Consider the following 20,455-nt stretch of genomic DNA (forward strand, 5'->3'; position numbering starts at 1 on the left):
CTTTGGGACTGCTTTGTAGGCCTACCTTTTGAAAATGAGAAGAGCAGCAGAGCTGCAAGGAAAACACTGAATAAATAAGTTACCAGTTGCACACAAAGGAAAACAGCCCTGATGACATAATTAAGAAGTTCCATCCTACCACATAAGCATGAAGGAGTAAAATTTAAATTACATAGACAATTTCCATTCTTATGTTTTCTAATTTTCTGAGTGCTTGATTTTGCAGCTTAAATCTCTTTTACAATTGTTGGTTTTGACACTGATTTGCAGAAATGGGAGTAGAATTTGATGGTTTTTTACTTTGTCTTACTCAATGGCAAAATTTAGAAGAACCCACAAAACAAAACCAAAACCTCCAAGCTCAAACCAAAGATGTGCATTTCTAAGCTATTTGAAATAATGGCAGATGAGTCAACAGTCACCTTGCTTTAAAATGAAGAGAAACACAGCAGAACAATTTTCCAGTGACAGGAAATAAGGAAATAAACTACACATTCAACAAGTCCAAGATGCCCATTCCAAATACAAACACAATTCATTTACACAGTAATTTTACAATGGTGATAACAAATTAAAATTATGGGCAGACAGTGGAGAACCAAATAGATAAACTACCCATAGCAAGGATCAGCCAAATTAAAGGGAAATTCTTCCATGTCAAATTTTGAGTAATTAGTACTTCCATTAGAGGCACAGTTCCAGCTTTAAGCAATTCTAAGTAATTAGTGTTCCTTTATTTTGCCTGGAAGTCCTGACTTCAGCGTTCTCTTAGGACATGCATTCTGCTAGCCAGAGCTACACAATGCAGATTAACTCGACTAGAAGGAGATTAGTGCAGGCAGATGAAGATGTAATTTGTCATTCTGTATGCACTGCTACTTCTAGCCTGGGATGCCATTTTTATTAACACAGCAGACAGATTCAAACAGAGGCAAAGACACAATTTTGTCCTATCTGTGCCCATGTGATTGCCTAAGATACAAGCAACGCTGAGATTTGAAAACTGTACATGACCAAGTGACAACAAGGGAATAAAGTGCCAGATGACATCTCCCCACACAGCTCCAACCAGCTCCAGGAATTCAGCAACTGACTGCACACTTAATAATTTAAGATAAATAATTTAAAATGCACAATGGAGGAGATTTTTCTAGATTTACTCATCACATAATGTAAATCCAGGGATGAAAATGCCAGGGAGCAGGAAGCAGAGGCTGGAGTGGTGGATAGCACATGGCCAAGGCAAGATTTGCTTGCCAGAGGCACCACAGCATTTGCTGTTTGTGGGATAAGCTCTATGGGTCTTCACAATGTTGTCTTTTAAACAGGCCTAGCAATACAGATCTCCAAAAAATGAGTCCTCTTGCATTTCCTGGCTGTTGTGAGGATGACATGTTTGCCAAAAAAAATGTCAAGATTCTTGAAGAAAGGTGCAAAGTAAAAAAATGAAATGCAATTAAAGTGTCCTTTTCTATTTGCACTGGTATTAGACAACCCTTAGAATATTTCATGTTGAGCTCTGATATGCAAGACAAAGCACCACAAGCAGCAGTTTTACAAATCTTTTACCCAATTTCAAGACCCCTTTGAACATTGGGCAGTACCTACAGCAAAAGGCACGTGGCAGGAAGCACCATGCTTTGCTTTCTCTGCCAAACACAACCAAAGCAACAATTACCTTCAACTGCAGCTTCTGAATTTTCCATAACTGCAAGAAGCAGAGCCCCAGGACCATGACCTTCCTCCAGCAATCAGTGGGACTGAAGGGAAAGCTGGAACTGCAGCTGAGGAAGAGGAGAGCAGAGCAGGACCTACTCCCAGGGGTCTATTACGTGCTGGAGAGAGGCTCCAATTTTTTTTTTTTGCAAATAGTACTGTTCACATGGCCTCCAGACTGACAGGCCTTGTGTGCTTTTAATATTAATTGATATAAAATGAAACCTGACATTCTTGATCTACACAGCTTCTCTTCTTACAGATTTGTCAGCATTTACACATGGTCAGAACTAAGGTCCAAGAAAGGCAAATCTTGCCAAATATGTCAAAATCATAAAAGGTTCCAATATTTTTGCCCAGATCTTACCTTCATCATCTTTTTTACAATTCTTTTCCAAAGAGCAGTTGCAATGTGCTTGTGCTTTTAAGCTAGGAGTTACGTTAAGTGCACAATGAGGACTCACATTTTTGTGTGACAGAAAAATCAAAAGTGATGATGTTCAAATGTCTTGAGGGAGAACAAAAAATTCTTCTCTGACATCTAACACGCAATGATAAACTCACAAAAAGATACTTTGAAAACTTCATCCCTAAGAAATTCCTATTTTCCCTCATGGAAAGAAACAAGTATCAGCTTCTGCTTGGAGTGACAGCAGCTTTTCACAGCTGCATATTCTCACATGTAAAATATATGACCCAAATGATCTTTATGAGTTCACTGAATGTCAGATCACTTCTTTTTATTACAGATCCTTTTCACCAGGTTTCTCACTGGAAGATCAGTGCTATACAGCTCAGAAAAGCTTTGGCTCTGTCTCCTCTGCACCCTCACCCAGCTGTGCCCCAAGGCACTGTCAGCAGCTCAGTGAAGAACCTGGACACTGCTGCTCAATTCTGTCCATTCTTGTGCCAAACTCCATCCCAGTTATTCTTTTAGAGGAGAGCATGCTGGTTTCTAGTCTTTTTTGGCTGAAAACATCCTCCTCAGTAAGTCAGAAATCATAAGTTATTTATTATTAGTAATACCTTTCATACTTCCAAAGATTTGTACTAAGTCATGACGATGAAGGCTGTCAAATCCACTCAAATGCTTCTTATTGGAAAATCAGGCCTGCATATCCACAGATCCTCCCCTCCTTCACCCACCCAAATTAAAGCTGTAATTCCCAAAGACAGCCACTCTTCTACACCACCACACATTTCATATAGTTGTTATTAATAAAGTATGAACAATGTTTGCAGAAACATTAAAGAATCAGGTCAAGAACTCTGTCTGAATACCAGTGTTATTAAATAAGCCAATCATCCAACTTTGAGTAATTAATGTCCTTGGTTTTTACTTGAAAGCCTCACTTTCAGCATGTTCATAAGAGGCAAATGTCCCAAGCCAAAAGGAATGAACATGAATTAACTCTTCTGGATGCCAGTTGCAGGAGGAAGAGAAAAATGCAATATTGGCAGGTTGGATACAGCACAGCACTTTTGATTGTAGGCTAAGTTTAGCTACAATTTGATAATTTCACAACATGTAGTAAAGGATTTGATCTGTTCCTAGTTGTGCATTATCAGAATATCTAAACAATTGCCCTAATGCATTTGAAAACTTTAAAATGTAAAAAGAAAGCCAACAAAGCTGGTGGTATCTCCAGATCACCGTGTGAAGTACTAATAAGCAACTGTGTTATACAACCTGTGTTCAGCAGACTGAAAATGATCTCTCCCAAATCCAAGTGACATCCTTCTGAAGCTGAAAGTGAGAGATTACAGCTGGCTGAGCACGCACTGTACAGTACACTCATTTTAAAAGCTGCCATTGTAAAAGACCCTCCAGGCTTTATGTTGGTTCCTTTGCACTTCTTATTAAGAGCTGCAATGTTCCTCATTAATTAGAGGGGGAGATGGAGAAAAATTAATGAGAGGGAGAGAAGTATGTTCCTCATATTTAACAATAATTAGAGGGGGAGATGGAGAAAAATTAATGAGAGGGAGAGGTTTATTCTTCCAATAAGAGGTGCAATAAGATTAATAACAAGACTATGGGCTATATATGTTATTTTTATTTCATCACCTCAAAACACGATAAATATTTTCCAATGGAAAAATTACGAGTATAAAATTTAGTATTATCTTTACAAATCCTTTACAGCCTCAGTGTGTGAAATCTCTCCTTCCCTCCACCAGACAACAATTATGACACAGAAATATTCTCAGGACAGCAGTTGTAGAACTTGTCTGATGCGCTCGCACTTCCCCAGCAGGTTTGGGTCTTCTCCATCAGAACCATCAAATTCCTTCATAAAAGCTTCAGCTTTCTGCACAGTTTTGTCTCGTGCATTGCCCTTAAGCCCTTGTAGATAATCCAGTAAAATGGTGAAATACTTGTCTGGAACCTTGAAAGAAAAAACAGAAGGACGGAAAAACAGGTTTATTATCTCCCCTCTCAATATGTATTCACAATCACGTCACAGCACCACCTGAAAGACAATTAGGAGAATGGCACAGGCTTTGGTGTTTGCCAAAGTCCAACTGCAAATGGAAATCCAAGTGGAAATGTTTCCTCTTCCAAGGTTCAAGCTGCCAGGAGGGATGGATGGAGCCTGGTGAGAGGAGTGTCATGTGCTCGGATGGGCAAAGCATCTGAGAGGAAATGCTCAGCAGATGTGGAAGCGCTGATCAGCAAAAGCAAACACTGCCTGACAGGGAGCCCAAGGCTCTGAGGGTTGGTGGAAGAAAAAAACAGAACATGTTAGCCAAACCCTCCTTTTGGAAACACACATGTAAATCTTGCTAATTTCAGTGAGAATTGTATGCATATGTCTGAGGGAAGAATTTTGCTGGAATTCCCCTCGCCCTTACCCAAAAATTGATTCCTAACATGAGATACCACCCACCACTGCACAATTTGACAGAATGCTTACATAAAGGACTCGAATTTAATTTGAAAAACAAACTCAAATTCAGACATATGGAAATAATTTTTAAATCATGCTGACTAAAACTGATAGGCTCTACCAACATGTCTAACATTAAAAGCACTTTAGTCATCTACAGTTGCATTATCCACGTTTCACTCCCTTTCTAATTAACTAGTCAGAGATTAAGTTTTAGCTTATCTGGTATAACATGCAATTTAAATGATCATTATATTAATCTTGACAATAACTTAGCAAGGACTTTGGAAGGATTTATGCAGTACTTCATACTGAAGTACTTTCAAAAGGAATATGTGCACAGAGCTACGCTGATCTTAACTTCATGTTGTGTATCTGTGGAGCAGGTTTCAGCCAATAACAGGATATTTTTTGCTGTGAATCATGAGATGTTAAAATGATCTCACCCTGCAAATATGTTTCTCCATGTTTAACTTTACACATATAACTTGACATGAGTTAAGTTAAACACATACGTAAGTATTTAAAGGATTCGAGACTAATTATTCGAGGGCGGTTTCGATTCTGCAAAGTATCAACATTTCAGAGCAGACAGAGCTTCAACAGACACTTAATTTACAACTTATTTCTCCATGGACATTTGGCAGCCGAACTTTGATCACTAAAACTTCTATCACTCCAAAAGAAGAGGAAGAAAGAATATTCCAACACTGCCTTCATCAATCAGGGGTATTACAAAGTAATAAATCAAAACTTAAGCCTGCGTTCAGCCTCGTAACTTGTACACTATGGAAAACCTTCTAATTCTTCACACAAACACTCTTGCATTAAAGAAACAATGCAGTTACAAAAGAAATATTAATTTTACAATGACTAACACTGAAATGGATGATATATGAAGCGTTGCTATACTATACAAATCAAACACAATGAAAAATATCTATATTTTTGTAAGTTTTCACTCATAAGAAGCTGGCACTAATAATAGATGAACCCATTTGGACACAAACAATTCCAGTGTGACAGTGTTCCTTTACTGTAGATACTCAGTACTGACCTTTCAAAGTCAGCAACATTTCCATGTTTCAAACCTTAGCCAAATTATCTCTATAATCTACAACTCTTGTTCTCAGAGCTCATGGCACAGACATACCCGTGCAAGTACAGTTATTATTATATCATTTAAGCAAACTGCTTGAGGGGGCAATTGAAAGCCTGCTCTAAATTTAGAAATCCTAAGTGTGCAGACTTAACACGAGGCTGCCTGAAGCATTTGGCCCTAAGGGTGTTCAAGTGTTCAAAAAGTCTGATTTTTTTCCTTTAACATAACACAGCTCTGAGGTTTACTTCATCAGGAGCTCACAACACAGCACCCTGTGGGCAAGGTAAGATCATATTTCCTCCTGACTTACACAGACAGCAGAGCCATAGCAAGGACTGGAACGCACAAAGAAAGTTAATGAAATCCAAATTTTAATTCTTCAAATACAGTAGTACAAAAGCAGTAATTTCAGAGGTCTTGGTGAGGTTTTCCAAGGAGGAACACAATCCTTCTTCCAAGGTCAGTTCAAGGCTGGTTTGAAATTGGAGATCAAGATCTCCCAGCACGGCTCTGGAAGTCAAAGCCAGGCTTATGGGATTTTGTTATTATTCTTTTGTTAAACTGTTTTGACCTTTTTCTTGTTTCTTTTTCTCTCTCACACACCAATTTTGCCTCTGTCTTAACTTCCTAATATACACTGGAGCTGATTAATATGGAAATAATCCCAAGTGAAATAATTCCTGTCTTTGGGAAAAGGAGGGAAACACTAGGAAAGAGTACCAGGAAAAGAACAGTTCTCACTTTTAAATTATCCTCTGCAACTCTGTATTTTCAGACCTGGAGACCTGCAGACACCCATGTATTTTGCAAAGCAAAAACCAGCAGAGAGAAGCTCAGCTCATTGCTGCCAGACTGCATTTTGGGTCACCTTCCAATGAAACTTCAGCCACATCACCACGCCCTGAAATCCAGAAGCTGAAGACTGATCTAGTAACTTCCAAAAAATGCTGTGCCAGATGATAAAGACCAACAAATAACCTAGTGTTTATTTATTCCTGGGTGCTGCAGAAATATGCACACCATAGGTACACAGGCCTGGCTTGGAAGCTGTCAGCCAGCCACCAGATGGATTTTAAAGGAGCTTAAAACACCATTTATCTAGCAAACAATTTAAAAACCTCAGAAAGAGGCCTATCAGTACAGGAAACTCGATTCAGGCCTTTGCATGGCTCTTCAGTAGGCATCCAAGTGACACCATGAGATCAAAGATGTGGCTTAGGAAGGAAAGAAACTTCTGTCTCCTTTTGTATGTTAGTCATGCTTGGATTACCAACAGATTTCATTCTGTAATGGACAGGAAGTTGAATTTGGGTATAAAAAATATTCAAAAGAAGATGAGTGTGCCCTCCCTATGGTCCTGATGAAGAAAGAGACTTCATCATATGCTTAATTATAAGCACTTGAGCAGTTCTACTAACTTCACTGGATCTGGATGCAGATGTTAATCATTCCCTAAAGCTCATATTCAATGCTCCTCTGATTATTAAACTACAAAATATGTGAATTTAAATAAATCAGAGCACTTCCATCAGAATTTTAAGAAAAAGGAAGTTTCATTTCAGTGTTGAGAAATAAGGAGTTAAACTGTGTTTTGATACATAAAACAAATGCTACTCACAGTTCATTGTGTCCCAGCATATTTTAACACAAACCCCAAAGTAAACAGGTAAAAAAAGTAAAAACATCCTTCTGCCTGCCAATTTCTAGGTAGCTTTGAAGAGTATACACTGATTTTGAAAGGTTGATAAAGACTTTAAAGAGAGAAACTTAGAAAACAGAAGATAGAGCAAACAATCCAGAATCCAAAATCAAATTTGTATTCTGCAACCAATCTTTTTAAAGTATTTTCACCATGTGAACATTTTTGCCCTCATGAAACTCTGCTGTTAATTATCTGGCTGTCTAAAAAGGTAACACCCAATGTCAGGTGATTGGCTTTAGAGCTGCTGACTAATTTGGGTCAGGACGATTGGTATGAGTAAATGTTCAAGTGCACACAGAAAATCAGCAAAACTTAACTGAGTGTCAACAAAATGAACCAATAAGTGAGGCACTGTGCAAATGGGCAGAGGTTTGTTCTATTGCACAACAAAATGAATGACCTGACACCCTCATTTGATACCACGATGGTCAGATGCTTATTGGAAATTCAAATTTATGTTGTTTTTTAAGTTATGAAATGAAAGGATTTCTGTATGGATTCAAGCCTGGTTTCTGGTTATACTTTAAGCTTTTCACAACCAACATCAGGTTTCACTTATATTTAAATGAGAGAGCTATTTTAACATCTTGGCAATATGGTTGTACATCTTCCATGGAGCCCAGAGATATCTGAAACAATATGAGAACTGTGGTTTGCAGTATTGGGTTCCATATTAGGAAATTCAAATTAAGGATATGACTCAAATTCTCAGCAAACTCCAGATTTAACTAAATCATTAATCTGCTCTCTCTATGCTTGCTATACATCAGGTATAAAAATCTAGCATGCACAGGACAATGACCACCTACAAAATAAAAAGATCAATGACAAGCAATTAAAATGCTTCAGCATCTTGGTTAAAAACAAAGTAATTTGTAAGTAATTAAGAATTATGAGACAAATGCATGCAGTATTAGGAAGTTTTGGTTAATAAAGAATAACTATAACTAATGTATAAGACTGTATCATATTTGTTCTGAGAAAAAGCAGCATGAATACAAACCTTCTCTTTATCATACATGTGCAGGAGGAGCCACGTCTGTCTTGTCTTCTGAAACTTCCATTCTTCTGGGGTTTTAGACCAGCTGTAGAAAATTAGGGGGAAAAATTGCTTAAATGGAATACTGTGATATCAAAACATTCTTTATTTAGAAAATATTCCCTACAAGGCCTCCAAGTGACTGTGCATGCACGGAGTGTCATGGCACTGTGGGACACAGATACTGGCACACATTTTGTACAGGGCCACCTGGCTTCTCTGCAAAAAGTTGTAGGAGATATTACAGCCAAGAAGGTTAGAAATTTTCTTCAGAAAGCATTGATTCCTTTTAGTTAAATATCAAATCCCACCCCGCAGCTTTGGCCAGTCCCTTACGACAGACCATTTTACCAGGACAAGTGAGCACCCCAAATCCTTACCCCTGCTGCAGGGCTAACTGAGAATTTGGGGAGGTGCAGGGGACAAGAATCAAGCTTGGGTTTCAGAAAGTTTCTATTTCACAATTAACTGAATTTTATATGAAATTAAGCAGCCTCTGAAGGACTGGAAGGAGAAATTTGTGCTACAATGGTCACCTCAGCCCATCACAGATGGTTGTTCTAAACAGACAAAATTCATCCTTCAGGAGCAAACATTTTAAGGCTTGGGCTTGTCTAAATGTATGACTTAAATATTTATATTTATAGGCTAGAAAAATGGGTTTTTTATGTCTCTCTCTTTCATGAAGAACACTAAATACTGTTAAAAGTGAGAGGCTGAACAAATGATTAACATCTGCTAATGTTTGTTGGCTGTTTGGCAAACACATTTTCAATACACAAAATTTTAGCTAAAATAGCACATTCATGTGCATCTTGAACATGTTTTTAAAGCTGGTATATTCTGACTTAGATAAAGGCATCTCTTTCTATTAAAAATGAGCAAATCAGTAAATCTATCTATAAAATGAAGACTACTTTTTAAAATTATGTGCTGGAAAATTAGTATTGTAACACATACAAAATCTGACAGTACACTAAAGTATCATTTGAAAAAAAAAAAAAGGAAAAAATTATAAGGAGAAAACGCAGAAACTTTCACATTTATTTGATTTTTCTCTAAAGAAAAGTAGGTCTCCAGAGGGTAGCATGCAAGATGCCATTAATGTTCCAGCTTGTTTTACACAGCAATAGAGAGCACAGAAATCAGTTGAAAAGCCAGCTGGGTATGAGAATTAGTATTGTTTAAACACTGTCAAGTCTAATAAAGCAAAAGAGTCTTCATCTTTGGTGAATGCTGCACCAGCAAATACATTGTTCAGTCAATTCAATGAAAGAGAAAAAAATGAGACCACAAATTTGTATAGAAAGGTTTCATGGAAGCCTCTGAAGAAAACCTAAAGAAAGAAATTATTGTCTTGATGTTCAAATTCAGAATAAAGAAAAAGAATCACAGCTCATTAGGGTTATCATCAGCTAAATATATTAAAAGAGCTTATTACCAAAATATAAGGTAAAAATCAGACAATTAGCAGTAAATCAGAAAGGACAGAGAAAATCAATAACCCAATATATCATCCTTTATGTGCTTGAGTTAAATTCTACAGATAAGTTGATTTAGAGGCTTCTTTTGGAATAATAATATAGTAGCCAAATAAGTAGGCAGAATTTGCAAAATGGGTATTTCACAAAAGCAGGAGGCTAAAAGCTGACTGATACAAGTTACAGAATTAAATTAAAAACTATTATTATGGTGAAACCATCCCTTCTCCCATCATCACCAGCCTAGAACCCAAAGTACTTGTAAAAGAAAATCACACAGCCCTTGGTGTCACTTGTCTTTGCAGCAAGAGGCCCAGCTGGACAACAAATGACACAAGCTGAAGTGTGAGGAGCCAACAGAGAATGAAGTAAAAATGGCTTTTCTTGTGGGTGCAGTTTGTGGGGTCAACAGCAACCTGCTCATCTGTACCCACTGATTCTGTTTGCCAGGCAAACACAGCAGCTCCCAGCAGAGAAACTGGGACTTCTGCAGGAAGTCCTTCAAAACAAACAAAATAAAGCAATGACAGTGCTTGTTTAGCCTGTTCTTCTAGGAGGCTCATCCTCAAGAAGAAGAAGGTAAGTTTAGAATTCTTTTCTACATAAATAAAGGCTGGAAACAGTTCACATTAGAGTCTTTGCAAGGTGACAAGAACAAGTGAGTGACAGATCTGTGACTGCATCACAGGAAAACAGTTCCTCTGCTAATGAAAGCCTTTAACATATGCTTGTATTTCTCTAATTTCAACATTTGTGATGATACCCATTGGTTGGACACACCACGGAGTACTCTGAATCTTCTACTCTGCTAATTTTATGTTTCCATCACAGTATCGCCTGAGTACTGTTGGCATTGAAACTTAAAAAATACAGCCTGATTTCACTTAATCTCCTATAAAACTATAGGATGTTAAAATATCTTTATTACCTAGTTTATAAACAACTGAGACCAACAAATGAGTGCACTATAAGGTTAATTGCTCTTATTAACCTATTACCAAAACCATATGCTCTCTTCTACAAGTGAAGGCGAGTTGCTGTACTCCTGCATCCAAGACTCCATATGGACTTTCACTCCTGTGAATTCTCTTGCAGAAACAAACAAAAGTCTTAGTTTGTCTTCCTGAAAGTTTCTGCTCTATATACACCACAATAATTCATATAAACAACAAATACTTTAACATAATCAACTGCAGAAAATACATTTGTGTCCATTACAGCACCAGAGCCTCACAAGCCATTTCTTTTGTTTTGTGATCTGTCCTATTAGAATTAACCACTACATTATTACAACAAGAAAAAATAGTATTTTCCTTAATAGCTATAGGTGTACTCCTATTTTCAGAAAATACTCCAAAGTTTTTAACTGGTACTCCCTCCATGGTTGAATCAACAATGCCTGTTCCTTCCCCTTCAGGAAGGGTCCTTCTCTTGACCCAAATTCCTACCAAACTGTGGGCAAAACACTCCTGATAATGGGTGCACAATCTTTAATGCAGATAACATGACAGCTGCACCCCCAACAGTTATTAAAATAAAACTTCTCCACTAATTCCTATGATTATGACAGCTTTAAAATCTATCACTCCATGTAACAGTATCACTCCATGACGAAGTGAGAGGAGTATCTCCTGTTATCAGTATGACATCATTAGTACATTTTTAGAAATGCTCAACTTCTAAACTAGAAAACTTCAACCCTTACAACACAAGAGAGATTTCAGTTTGCTGTTTACATGCAGATAAACTTCCTTGACATACTACAGCAGGAGAAAAGGCTTTTCCTTCATGCGATCAAATATACAGAACAAAACCAACCACATTACACTTAAATCCCCTCTTTTTATAGACAATTGCAACCTCTTTCAGTTTGAATTAATTTGGTAGCTTCTGGAATGATCTCTGTGAGGATCTAGCACAAACTATGGAATTGGTTGAAAAGTATACATGTGCAAAACATGTATTTTTCCAGTGTGCCTCGGGCTAATTTTCAATATATTGTACAAACACTAATTGCCTTCTTTACACAGCTAATGTTTGAAACTTCCTTATGAGCTCCAGCTCATTGAAAAAACACATTGGTTGACTTTAGTTAAAGAGAACTTAAATGTTTGTGCAAATGATCTTCCTAAATGGCTTTGAAAATGAATAGACAGAGGAAATGAATCAAATAAATCAAGCAGCTTAGGAAATTTTACATTTGGGCTTTAGTTTTTTTTTGCAGGAGAGTCTCATGTAGAAAAACTACCCAAGATTCTCACTGGTCTATCTCATAAATGACTTTTAGTGTGTCTACAGTCATCTCCCATAAATTCACCCCCAAAACACGGGAATTCAGGCAGTGGAAGGAGGCAAACAGAAGGCGACTGAAGTGTGCAGGGCAGAGCTCTCGCCGGGGTGTCCCGGGAGAAGGAGATGGGGAAGGCAAAGCAGGCAAATTGGTTCCAGAAACACAGTATGAGAAAAACATTATTGTTACAAATTGGATTCAGGAAGTCAACACAATGCATCTGCTGGGACTACTGGCCAGGACAAAACTCTACAGAGCTGTCACAACCGGCAAATAATCACTGAGTGCAGAAAAGCTCAGGGCTGAGAATCAACCATTTTACTGATTCAGCTTGAAAAATTATTGGGTGGGAGACAAGTCTCAAGAAACCAGAAAGGGATGTGCCTGCTGACACCTTCCAGAGCACACAAGAGCACTGCTGTGTGCCAGATGCAAGGACACCTCACCGACATCCCCTGCTCCAGATGAGTGCCCCTGGCAGTGCAGCCCACCCTGCATACACCTCTCAGCCTCAGTTTCTACCCAGATTGCCACCAAATTTGGATTTCTCCAGCATAAAGCCCAGTTTTAGCATCAGGGAATTAACTTGAAAGTTTTCTCCAGCCCTGAGGAGCAGCTCAGAGCACAGGCTCCTGCAGCTCTCCTGTGATTTATCCCATGTCTGACATCCCCAGCTTCCCTCAAAGGAGGGACAGAGCCACGAGTCTGGCCCATTGCACCAAAGTCAGGGCTCCACTGAAAAGATCTATGGAAAACATTAAAAGCAGCAGTCTACAACACTACATGGAAGTGGTCACATTCTTCCTCTGGGTACTTTTTTGTTTTGCTACATAGTTATTCACCACTCTGCAACCTGTCCTTAAGGATCATCTGTGTCCTTCCACCCCAAGGAAGGTTGAACAGGAGTTATGGTACACGATTAAGGCTTGCAGGAATCAAGTTAGACCCTTTATTCCCCAACTCTCTGCAAACAGCATCATTCCTGAGCTCACCACCCTACCCATAAAATGTGGATAACAGGTGTTTCCTCATAAAGAACAACCATACTCAAAAAAATTCCCTTACAGATATTTAAAGCCTTGCTGAAACGCTTGGCACTCAAGGGACGTGCTGGAATATTTCACAGTGCAATGCATACAACAGCAGCCTCTTTAAAACCCCATGCACTGGGGTTTAAGGCAACTCACTGCCCTTATAAGGCCCAAATTTGGAAACTCTGAATGCTGTTATCAGAGTAGTCCAGAGGTGAGCCCAATGCACATATGGCCAACAGGTGAGCAGGGAATGCTGCACCTCAAAGAGGCTCCCTGGAACCCCTGGAAGCAGCAGGGAGGGAGCAAAAATTTGGCATAAGTTCACTCTCGTGGGAGAAGAGCCATTTTATGGATGGAGGTTTTATATGGATATATAAAAAATATATGGATGTGGATGGAAGTTTAACATATGCCCGTATAGAGCATATAGTGAAGTAGGAATAATAATATTTTCTCCAGTTACAACACGTACAATTATTTAAAGGGAAATGTAAAAGTGTTTATTTTTATTGGGGGTATTCAGAGTTTCTTCTATTTCTCTCAGGGGTATTTAAAATGGATTTACTTTTACAAAGATGGTTTTTGAATGTCTGGTATTCCACACAAAACTGCATGCCCAGAAAGCTGCCTCATGGTGAACTTCATTGCTCAATCCAATGTAAGAAGAAATTTCAATTCAAGTGTGTGTGATGCTGACTGTCCTCATTTGGAAAGAGCAGCCAAAATTTAAATTCTAGATAGATTTTCTGAGACTGGACTGGAACAGCTGTAGTTAAAATCCTGGAAGCACAGGCCTGTGGTAAGACCCAATATTAGGCATAAGAGACAACTATAGGCTTCAACTGTTTTTCTCATGTTATGGATCAATCTGTTTATGTCCCAACTCCAATTCCTGGGGAAAGCTAATATATTTATGCTGATATTCTCAAATCCAGTTTGGAATCTAACTAAATTATGACTCAGATAAAGGTTTTTCTTATTTTCCTGGAAGAAAGAAAAGACACTAATGGAGCTCGTTTGCCAAAAGAAAACTTTCTAAAATTGTCAACAGATTTTAGAATCAGTGCCACATTTTTGGTTGAAAATCCTGGCACCATTTTTCAATCTGTGGTTTAGAAACATTTTTTAATATATTCTTCCATCTGGTTTAGACACAGTATAATGACTATAGACTTGTGAAAAGGCATGGGGAGGAAGCTTTTTTTAAACTTAGGAATCACACATGCAGGAAAAAATAAATGTGCTTTCAAGTGCCCCATTTTTGTCCTGATGTCCAGTATTAGGACAGATTGCATCTGATTGTATCTGTACAGCAAAGAGGTCACAGGATTTTCTTAGAAAGTATTTATAAAGTGAAAGGAAGGGGCCTTTGTGCCATAAAGCCAAGTTTGATTAGATTTACACAAAATATTTATCACAGCTTATCTTTTATTGCACGTACTTTTATCACTTGCCATTATTTGTAAGGTTTTATGTTATGTTTGCATCCTGCAGCTTCAGCCAAGCTAGAAATCCTCTTCCTCCCCCACCACAGGCTCTGTTCAAATGCAACATGAGACATTCCCTTGAAGATCTTCAAGTATAAACAGATGAGACAGATGATGGGTGGGAAGAAAAGTTGACCCAGAAAATTGTAACAATGCCTCAAAACCATGCAGCAGGTCGTGAGGAGAGCTCCTGTCTCTTAAATCTGGCACAATACACGTGGGGTGCCTCCCTGTGCTTCAGCTTCTCACAGGCACCAACCCACCTGCAAATGCCAGCAGCATTCAACCTTTGCAATTTCTTTGAAAATTATTTTCCTGATATAGTTATTTAGTTGCTGGTATCCACATTAGCCCACCTGCAGCAAAACTGCATTTTGATTAGAAAAAAATTAAAAAATATATATAGAAGTAATAATGTGCTGAGAACTTGCTGTTGTTTTCAGTAATAACAAAAAGGTCAGGCTTGAAAGCCCACAGCTACTATTACTGTATTTCTAAGCTAAACGTGCTTTTTATTTTACATACATTCAGAAAAAGAACACAAAGCAGGAGTTGAATTATCACAGAAGAAGAATAAAAAATAGAATTTGAGCCCTTCAGAGCCAATCTGTTCTGCTCCTGCAAGGAATATACAACCAAGTGCTATCCCAAAGCCCCATCTCCTCTCCAGATGTCCATCTTTCCTTGCACTTAATTCTGGTCACACTGATTCCTGCACCAGAAATAAGGGAAAGGGAAAATGAAAACAACTGTTATGGCTCCCTCCCATGAAGAACATCCTGGGGGGTACGAGCAGATAAAGAGGGCCCCACACTCTGTATGAAAATCATGTAAGGAGCCAGCTGCACGTAAAATCCTTTCCAAAAGCTGGCACAAGTCCATTTATATAAATGCTTTCTGAAGATCAGATGAGTGATATGCTACCAGACCCAGAAAAAACAAATACGGTCAATTCTCTTCTCCCTTACTGTTACACCAAAAAATGTCCAACTGTGGTACAGAACACTCCTGCAAGGGCACGGATTCAAGCTAAGGAGCTCATTTCATTGCTTTTTAAATTTTAAATCAGCTTCTAAAACTTTAAATATCCAAACAAACAACAAAACAAACAAAAAATACACCATCACAAAAAAAAAAAACCAAAAAAACCCAAAAAATCCACACCAACAAATCCCACAAAAAAACACCCAAACTTTTGTGTTTTATTAATAAAACACAAGAAATGTATGAAAATGTCATGGTTTTCCATATAGGGATGCTAAAAATAATGCTGGAAGAGAAACCAACTTGATGTGAAACTTTCCCCGTGAAAGTTTCTAAGGAGGGATGAAAAAATGGCCACTTGGAGGAGGATTTGGATACTGAAGAATGTTGGCTGAGTGGTTTGCTCTGAACCAGCCAGGTCACCCAAGAACCAATTTAGAGCTCGTTACACTGAGCTGAAGGTTTGTGTTCCTCTGTTCTGCACGGGCTGTTTCAGGAAGCCCCGGGGCTGCAAAGTGGTGCTGGCACCCTGGGAAGGTGCCTAATCCAGCTGGGCACTGAGCAGCAGCACTGCTGAAAATGGGCTGCCCTGCTGCACCCAGATGTCTTCAATTTGTCAGGTTGGGTGTTTCTGTGTGGTTTTTCGCTTTGCAAAAGCCTGAGGGATTTCCACAGCCAAGGGATTTCTGCAGTTTCTAAGTCCAGAGCAGCATTTCACTGTAAGAAGGAAAAGCTGTGGTTCTGCTGAGGAGGTGCCAAATCTGACCTGCACCACATCCCAGAACCAGGCACATCTTTCCTTTCTGCCTCAGCAGCCAGCAGTCCCAGTGACAGGGAGCCCAGCTGGCCTCTCCTCCCCACAAGATTCAAATCCCCTTCCTGCACCTTTCCCAGTGGGGTTTCCCCAGGTCTTTGAGGAACAGGAGCTGCTCAGAGGGTGGACCATGGTCTCAGAGAAGTGAGGGGTGAAACCCAGCCCAGCAGTCTGGAGGATGGCCAGGCAGGATGGGGGCCAGCAGCAAATGTGAACAGACACCACCAGGGTCCTCTCCTTGCCTGACAGCCCTGACAAAGAACTGGCCTCAAATCAATCCCATCCCTGGTGGCATCCAGGGACCCTCCAGGAAAGGAGAAATCCCGCCCTCAAATGGAAGCTGAACCTTGAGCCTGTGCTGCAGGACTGGCCCTGTAACTCTTCTACAGAGCTGGCTCGTTCTGATGGCAATGTCCTGTAGGTATAGAACTGTCAAATATTGCATTGTCAAATTGCTACTGAGTCCCTTTACTGAAATGAGTTCTCTCAGGACAGTACTGAAGAACTGCTATTTATTAATTTGGATACCAGCCCTTGATGCACCCTTGCAGCAATTCCTACTGAGCCCCTTTACTGAAGTGAGTTCTCTCAGGACAGTACTGGAAAACTGCTATTTATTATTTGGATACCAGCCCTTGATGCACCCTTGCAGCAATTACATTCACAGATTTTTGGGTTTTTTTTCTAAATGAAATCCAAGTATTTTTATTCCTGGCTAGTTAGACAAAGTTCATTTTTGCTACAGGAAAATGTAGCCCTCTTCAAATAACCCATCCCACAAGAGGCTATTACAGTGCATCTGTAGTACCACATTTCAAGTTATTCTGGACCAACAAGAATATAAAGAAACCTTTTAAAAAAACCAAAACAAAAGGACATGTCAGCCATCCCTGTCATTTTTTACATCCCAGCCGGGCCATCTCACAGCTGCATTCATCAGGAAGTATGGCAGAGGTGGATGGAGTGCTGCAGACCCCATGGCATCTGAATCTCCCAGGTTGTAACCTTACAGAATGATTTACTCTTTGCAGAAGAGCTCTACAAAGGGCCAATATCAAGATCAACCTAGAAAGTTCAGCAGTTCACAGCCCAGTCACATTTTTTGATTTAGCTGAGATATTCAGCTATCTCTCACTGCATAATAAAATCTCCTGTCACACCAAGGTGTTTAGGGCAGTGTAAGATTCCCCCCTTCTAATACCCTGTGACGTGTTGCACTACTAAGATTTCAAGTCATTTATGCTTAAAGAAACTGATCTGCCAATTACTGCTTCCTGCAGATGGCTCTCATTCCAATTCAATTTCATTCATATAAAAGTAATTACTGACACCTTTTTAGGCATCATCGTATTAATAAATGTGTGAAGGAGGAGACAAGTTTTATTAAGGATCTACTTTTATTATTTCAAAAATACTTCTTGTTATTCTAACTCTGGTTAGGAAGCCTTGACAGCTCCCTGGAGCTAATTGATTAATAATCATTGCCAACTGCATTTTAAATTTTAATTCTGGCTTTGGCTGACTAGTCTAAATGATTCCCTAGGGCTACGAAACTCCTCACCACTACTATGAGTATTTGGGCACTGGATGAATAGTTTGAATGTGTTTGAGGAAGTGGGTAGCGGTGTTAATTCTCCCAGATCTGAATTTTATGACACAGAGAAAACATAAAAACTCCCTTTTGCGCTACTGCCATGTCAAGAACCTAGTCTGAATGGAGGAAGATGGGTGAGCACAAAATGCATTTTCTCAAAGCCAGAAGGAGGGTTAAGGATGGGATGCCTGGGCTTGGAGCCAGGAGTGAGGCAGGGAGTTTGGAGAGCCAGGGGAGAGCAGACTTCAGAAGCTGGGAGAAAAACTGTGCCTCACACTCCTTCAATGCAACCTCCCTGCAAATGAAAGATTCCCAAAATGAAGTAAATAACCCCTGCCATCTGCTTTTAGTTAAAAAATATCAAGAGGTAGTTTGTTGTAATACTTAGATGTGAAATGGATTCTTTTAATTATTCTGGTTTTATTTGACCTGAACCATATTCTCCCCAAAGACAAATGGCAAAGATCAAAGTGCTTGTGTGAGGTTTTGAACACTTCAGTGAGGAGTGGTGATGTCTCCTTACTGCCAGGATACAGTCCTGAAGCAGACTGGTTTGTTATTAAAGACCCTGAATCTCCCTTGTATACCTCACAAGGTTTCTGAAAGTAATACCAGATGAAATAATATATTAAAGCTGCTTAATTATTCAATTAGATGCAATCTCTTTTGTATAATACTACAGAAAGATGAAAGCTATGTCAGCAATAAATATCTAATGGCTACATTTAATAAACTGCTAAGAAAATTCATTTATACTAAATTTTATTTTACTGGAAATGAGTTATTAAAAAATGAGACGTTAATTTTTCTTAACCAGGTTTGGAAATCAAGATGCTATTTTACGGAAAAGAGAATCAGACAAAGAGACCTTAACTACTTTTATCCAAGTATTTGTGGATTTAATACATGTAATGTAGTTTTCCCCATCTGAGGAAGCACTTTACAGTCCAGCAGTTAAGTACTGCTATACAACTTATAATTGTGACAATGTATATGTGAAAAAATTCAGAAGATTTAACCATCCTATTGATAAAATTATAGTTAAATAAAAGCAAACTAAATTTTGGGGGAAAAAAAAATCACCAAGAATGCCCTGGAAGCCTCCTCAGGCATGTAAGTAATTTTAAGGGCCAACATACATACCTGACAAACTTAGGAATTTTTGTTCCTAGTGTTATCAGCAGCTGTGAAGTGGAATAAAGCTGCTCTGGTCACCTGCAGCAATACCAGAAAGGACACCCCAACCATGGAAGAGAGAAACCTCTCCCAAGATAGCTATGGAAAGGTTTGGAATATTCTTCCATTAACCCTGCACACCCACCAGAGACCAGTGGCCTTCAGGACTGCCTGAGATGCCACTACAGAACAAAATCCATGCAAACTTCACTTTCAAAAGAAGGAATTGAGAAAAATCCTGCATGTCTGTTGGGACAGACATTGGTACAGGGCCAAAGAAAACAGAGCCTGTGCTCAGATGAGAAGAAAGTTAAGTCTCCTTTCCCTCATCTCACTTCTCTGAAAGGAGACCTTTGGACAGTCCAGGGACTTTGGTGAGTCACGAACTTCATCACTGTTTAATTTATCACCTGAAAAATGGGGTAACATAACACTTTCTCAAAAGCTGTCATAACGAGAGTAAATAAATCAGTGTCAAAATACCTCTCATTTATTTATCAAAACACAGTTGTGATATGCTATCAGGAAAGGTATGATGGAAAAGCAAATTATCATTATTATGGTGGGGAGAAGATAGAGACAATATGTTTAAAAAATAATATAAAAATCTCTTTGAAGACGGGGCTGAGCAGTCAGGTATTTTTCAGTTGATGCAGTAAATGATAGATGTCAGATGAAAGGATTTGTGAATTCATGTTAATGATGTTATTAAATACACTATTTCCATATGAGAATGTTTGAACAAAATGCCTGAGTAAATATTTTGACAGCTTTGTTTCACACTGAAAAAATGGCAGAAGTGCAAAGAGACAGAAGGTTCCAAAGTAAATCACTCTGCAGCTTTTACTGAAATATGCTTTGAGAGGTGTACTTGTGACCTTCCATAAAATTAATTCAAAGATTTAGAGATACAAATAATTTGATTTAGAGCCATAAAGCAGGATTAGAGTTCCCTATTCAGTTTTTCTTTTGTTAAATTTAGTGACCATTTATGGTTATGGAAATTAGAAAAGAAATCTCTTTCCTCTGCATAAACTAAATAGGACAATGAGCAGATTCTGAAAGATGGAAGAGCTACTGACTCCAACTGAGGAAAATCTACCATGGGCCTGAGCTTCCCTTTCCTTCTCCACTCAAGCCACACA

At 38.9% G+C, this 20,455-nt stretch overlaps 1 protein-coding gene across 1 annotated transcript in view; it reads right to left on the reverse strand.

The window, feature by feature from the left end:
- Window positions 1-3,713: 3,713 nt before the first annotated feature.
- The window catches only part of CUNH7orf50 (chromosome unknown C7orf50 homolog), a 31,340-nt gene continuing 14,598 nt past the window's right edge, over window positions 3,714-20,455 (reverse strand). Inside the window, exons 3-4 of the mRNA XM_041401668.1 lie at window positions 8,415-8,496; window positions 3,714-4,106 (exon numbers count right to left, since the gene is read on the reverse strand). Coding sequence (XP_041257602.1) covers window positions 3,924-4,106; window positions 8,415-8,496 — 265 coding nt within the window. The 3' untranslated portion in view covers window positions 3,714-3,923. The remainder of the gene's footprint in view (window positions 4,107-8,414; window positions 8,497-20,455) is intronic.

The sequence above is a fragment of the Onychostruthus taczanowskii genome, unplaced genomic scaffold (genome assembly GCF_017590055.1).
Source record: "Onychostruthus taczanowskii isolate IOZ18803 unplaced genomic scaffold, ASM1759005v1 scaffold19, whole genome shotgun sequence".
NCBI lineage: Eukaryota > Metazoa > Chordata > Aves > Passeriformes > Passeridae > Onychostruthus > Onychostruthus taczanowskii.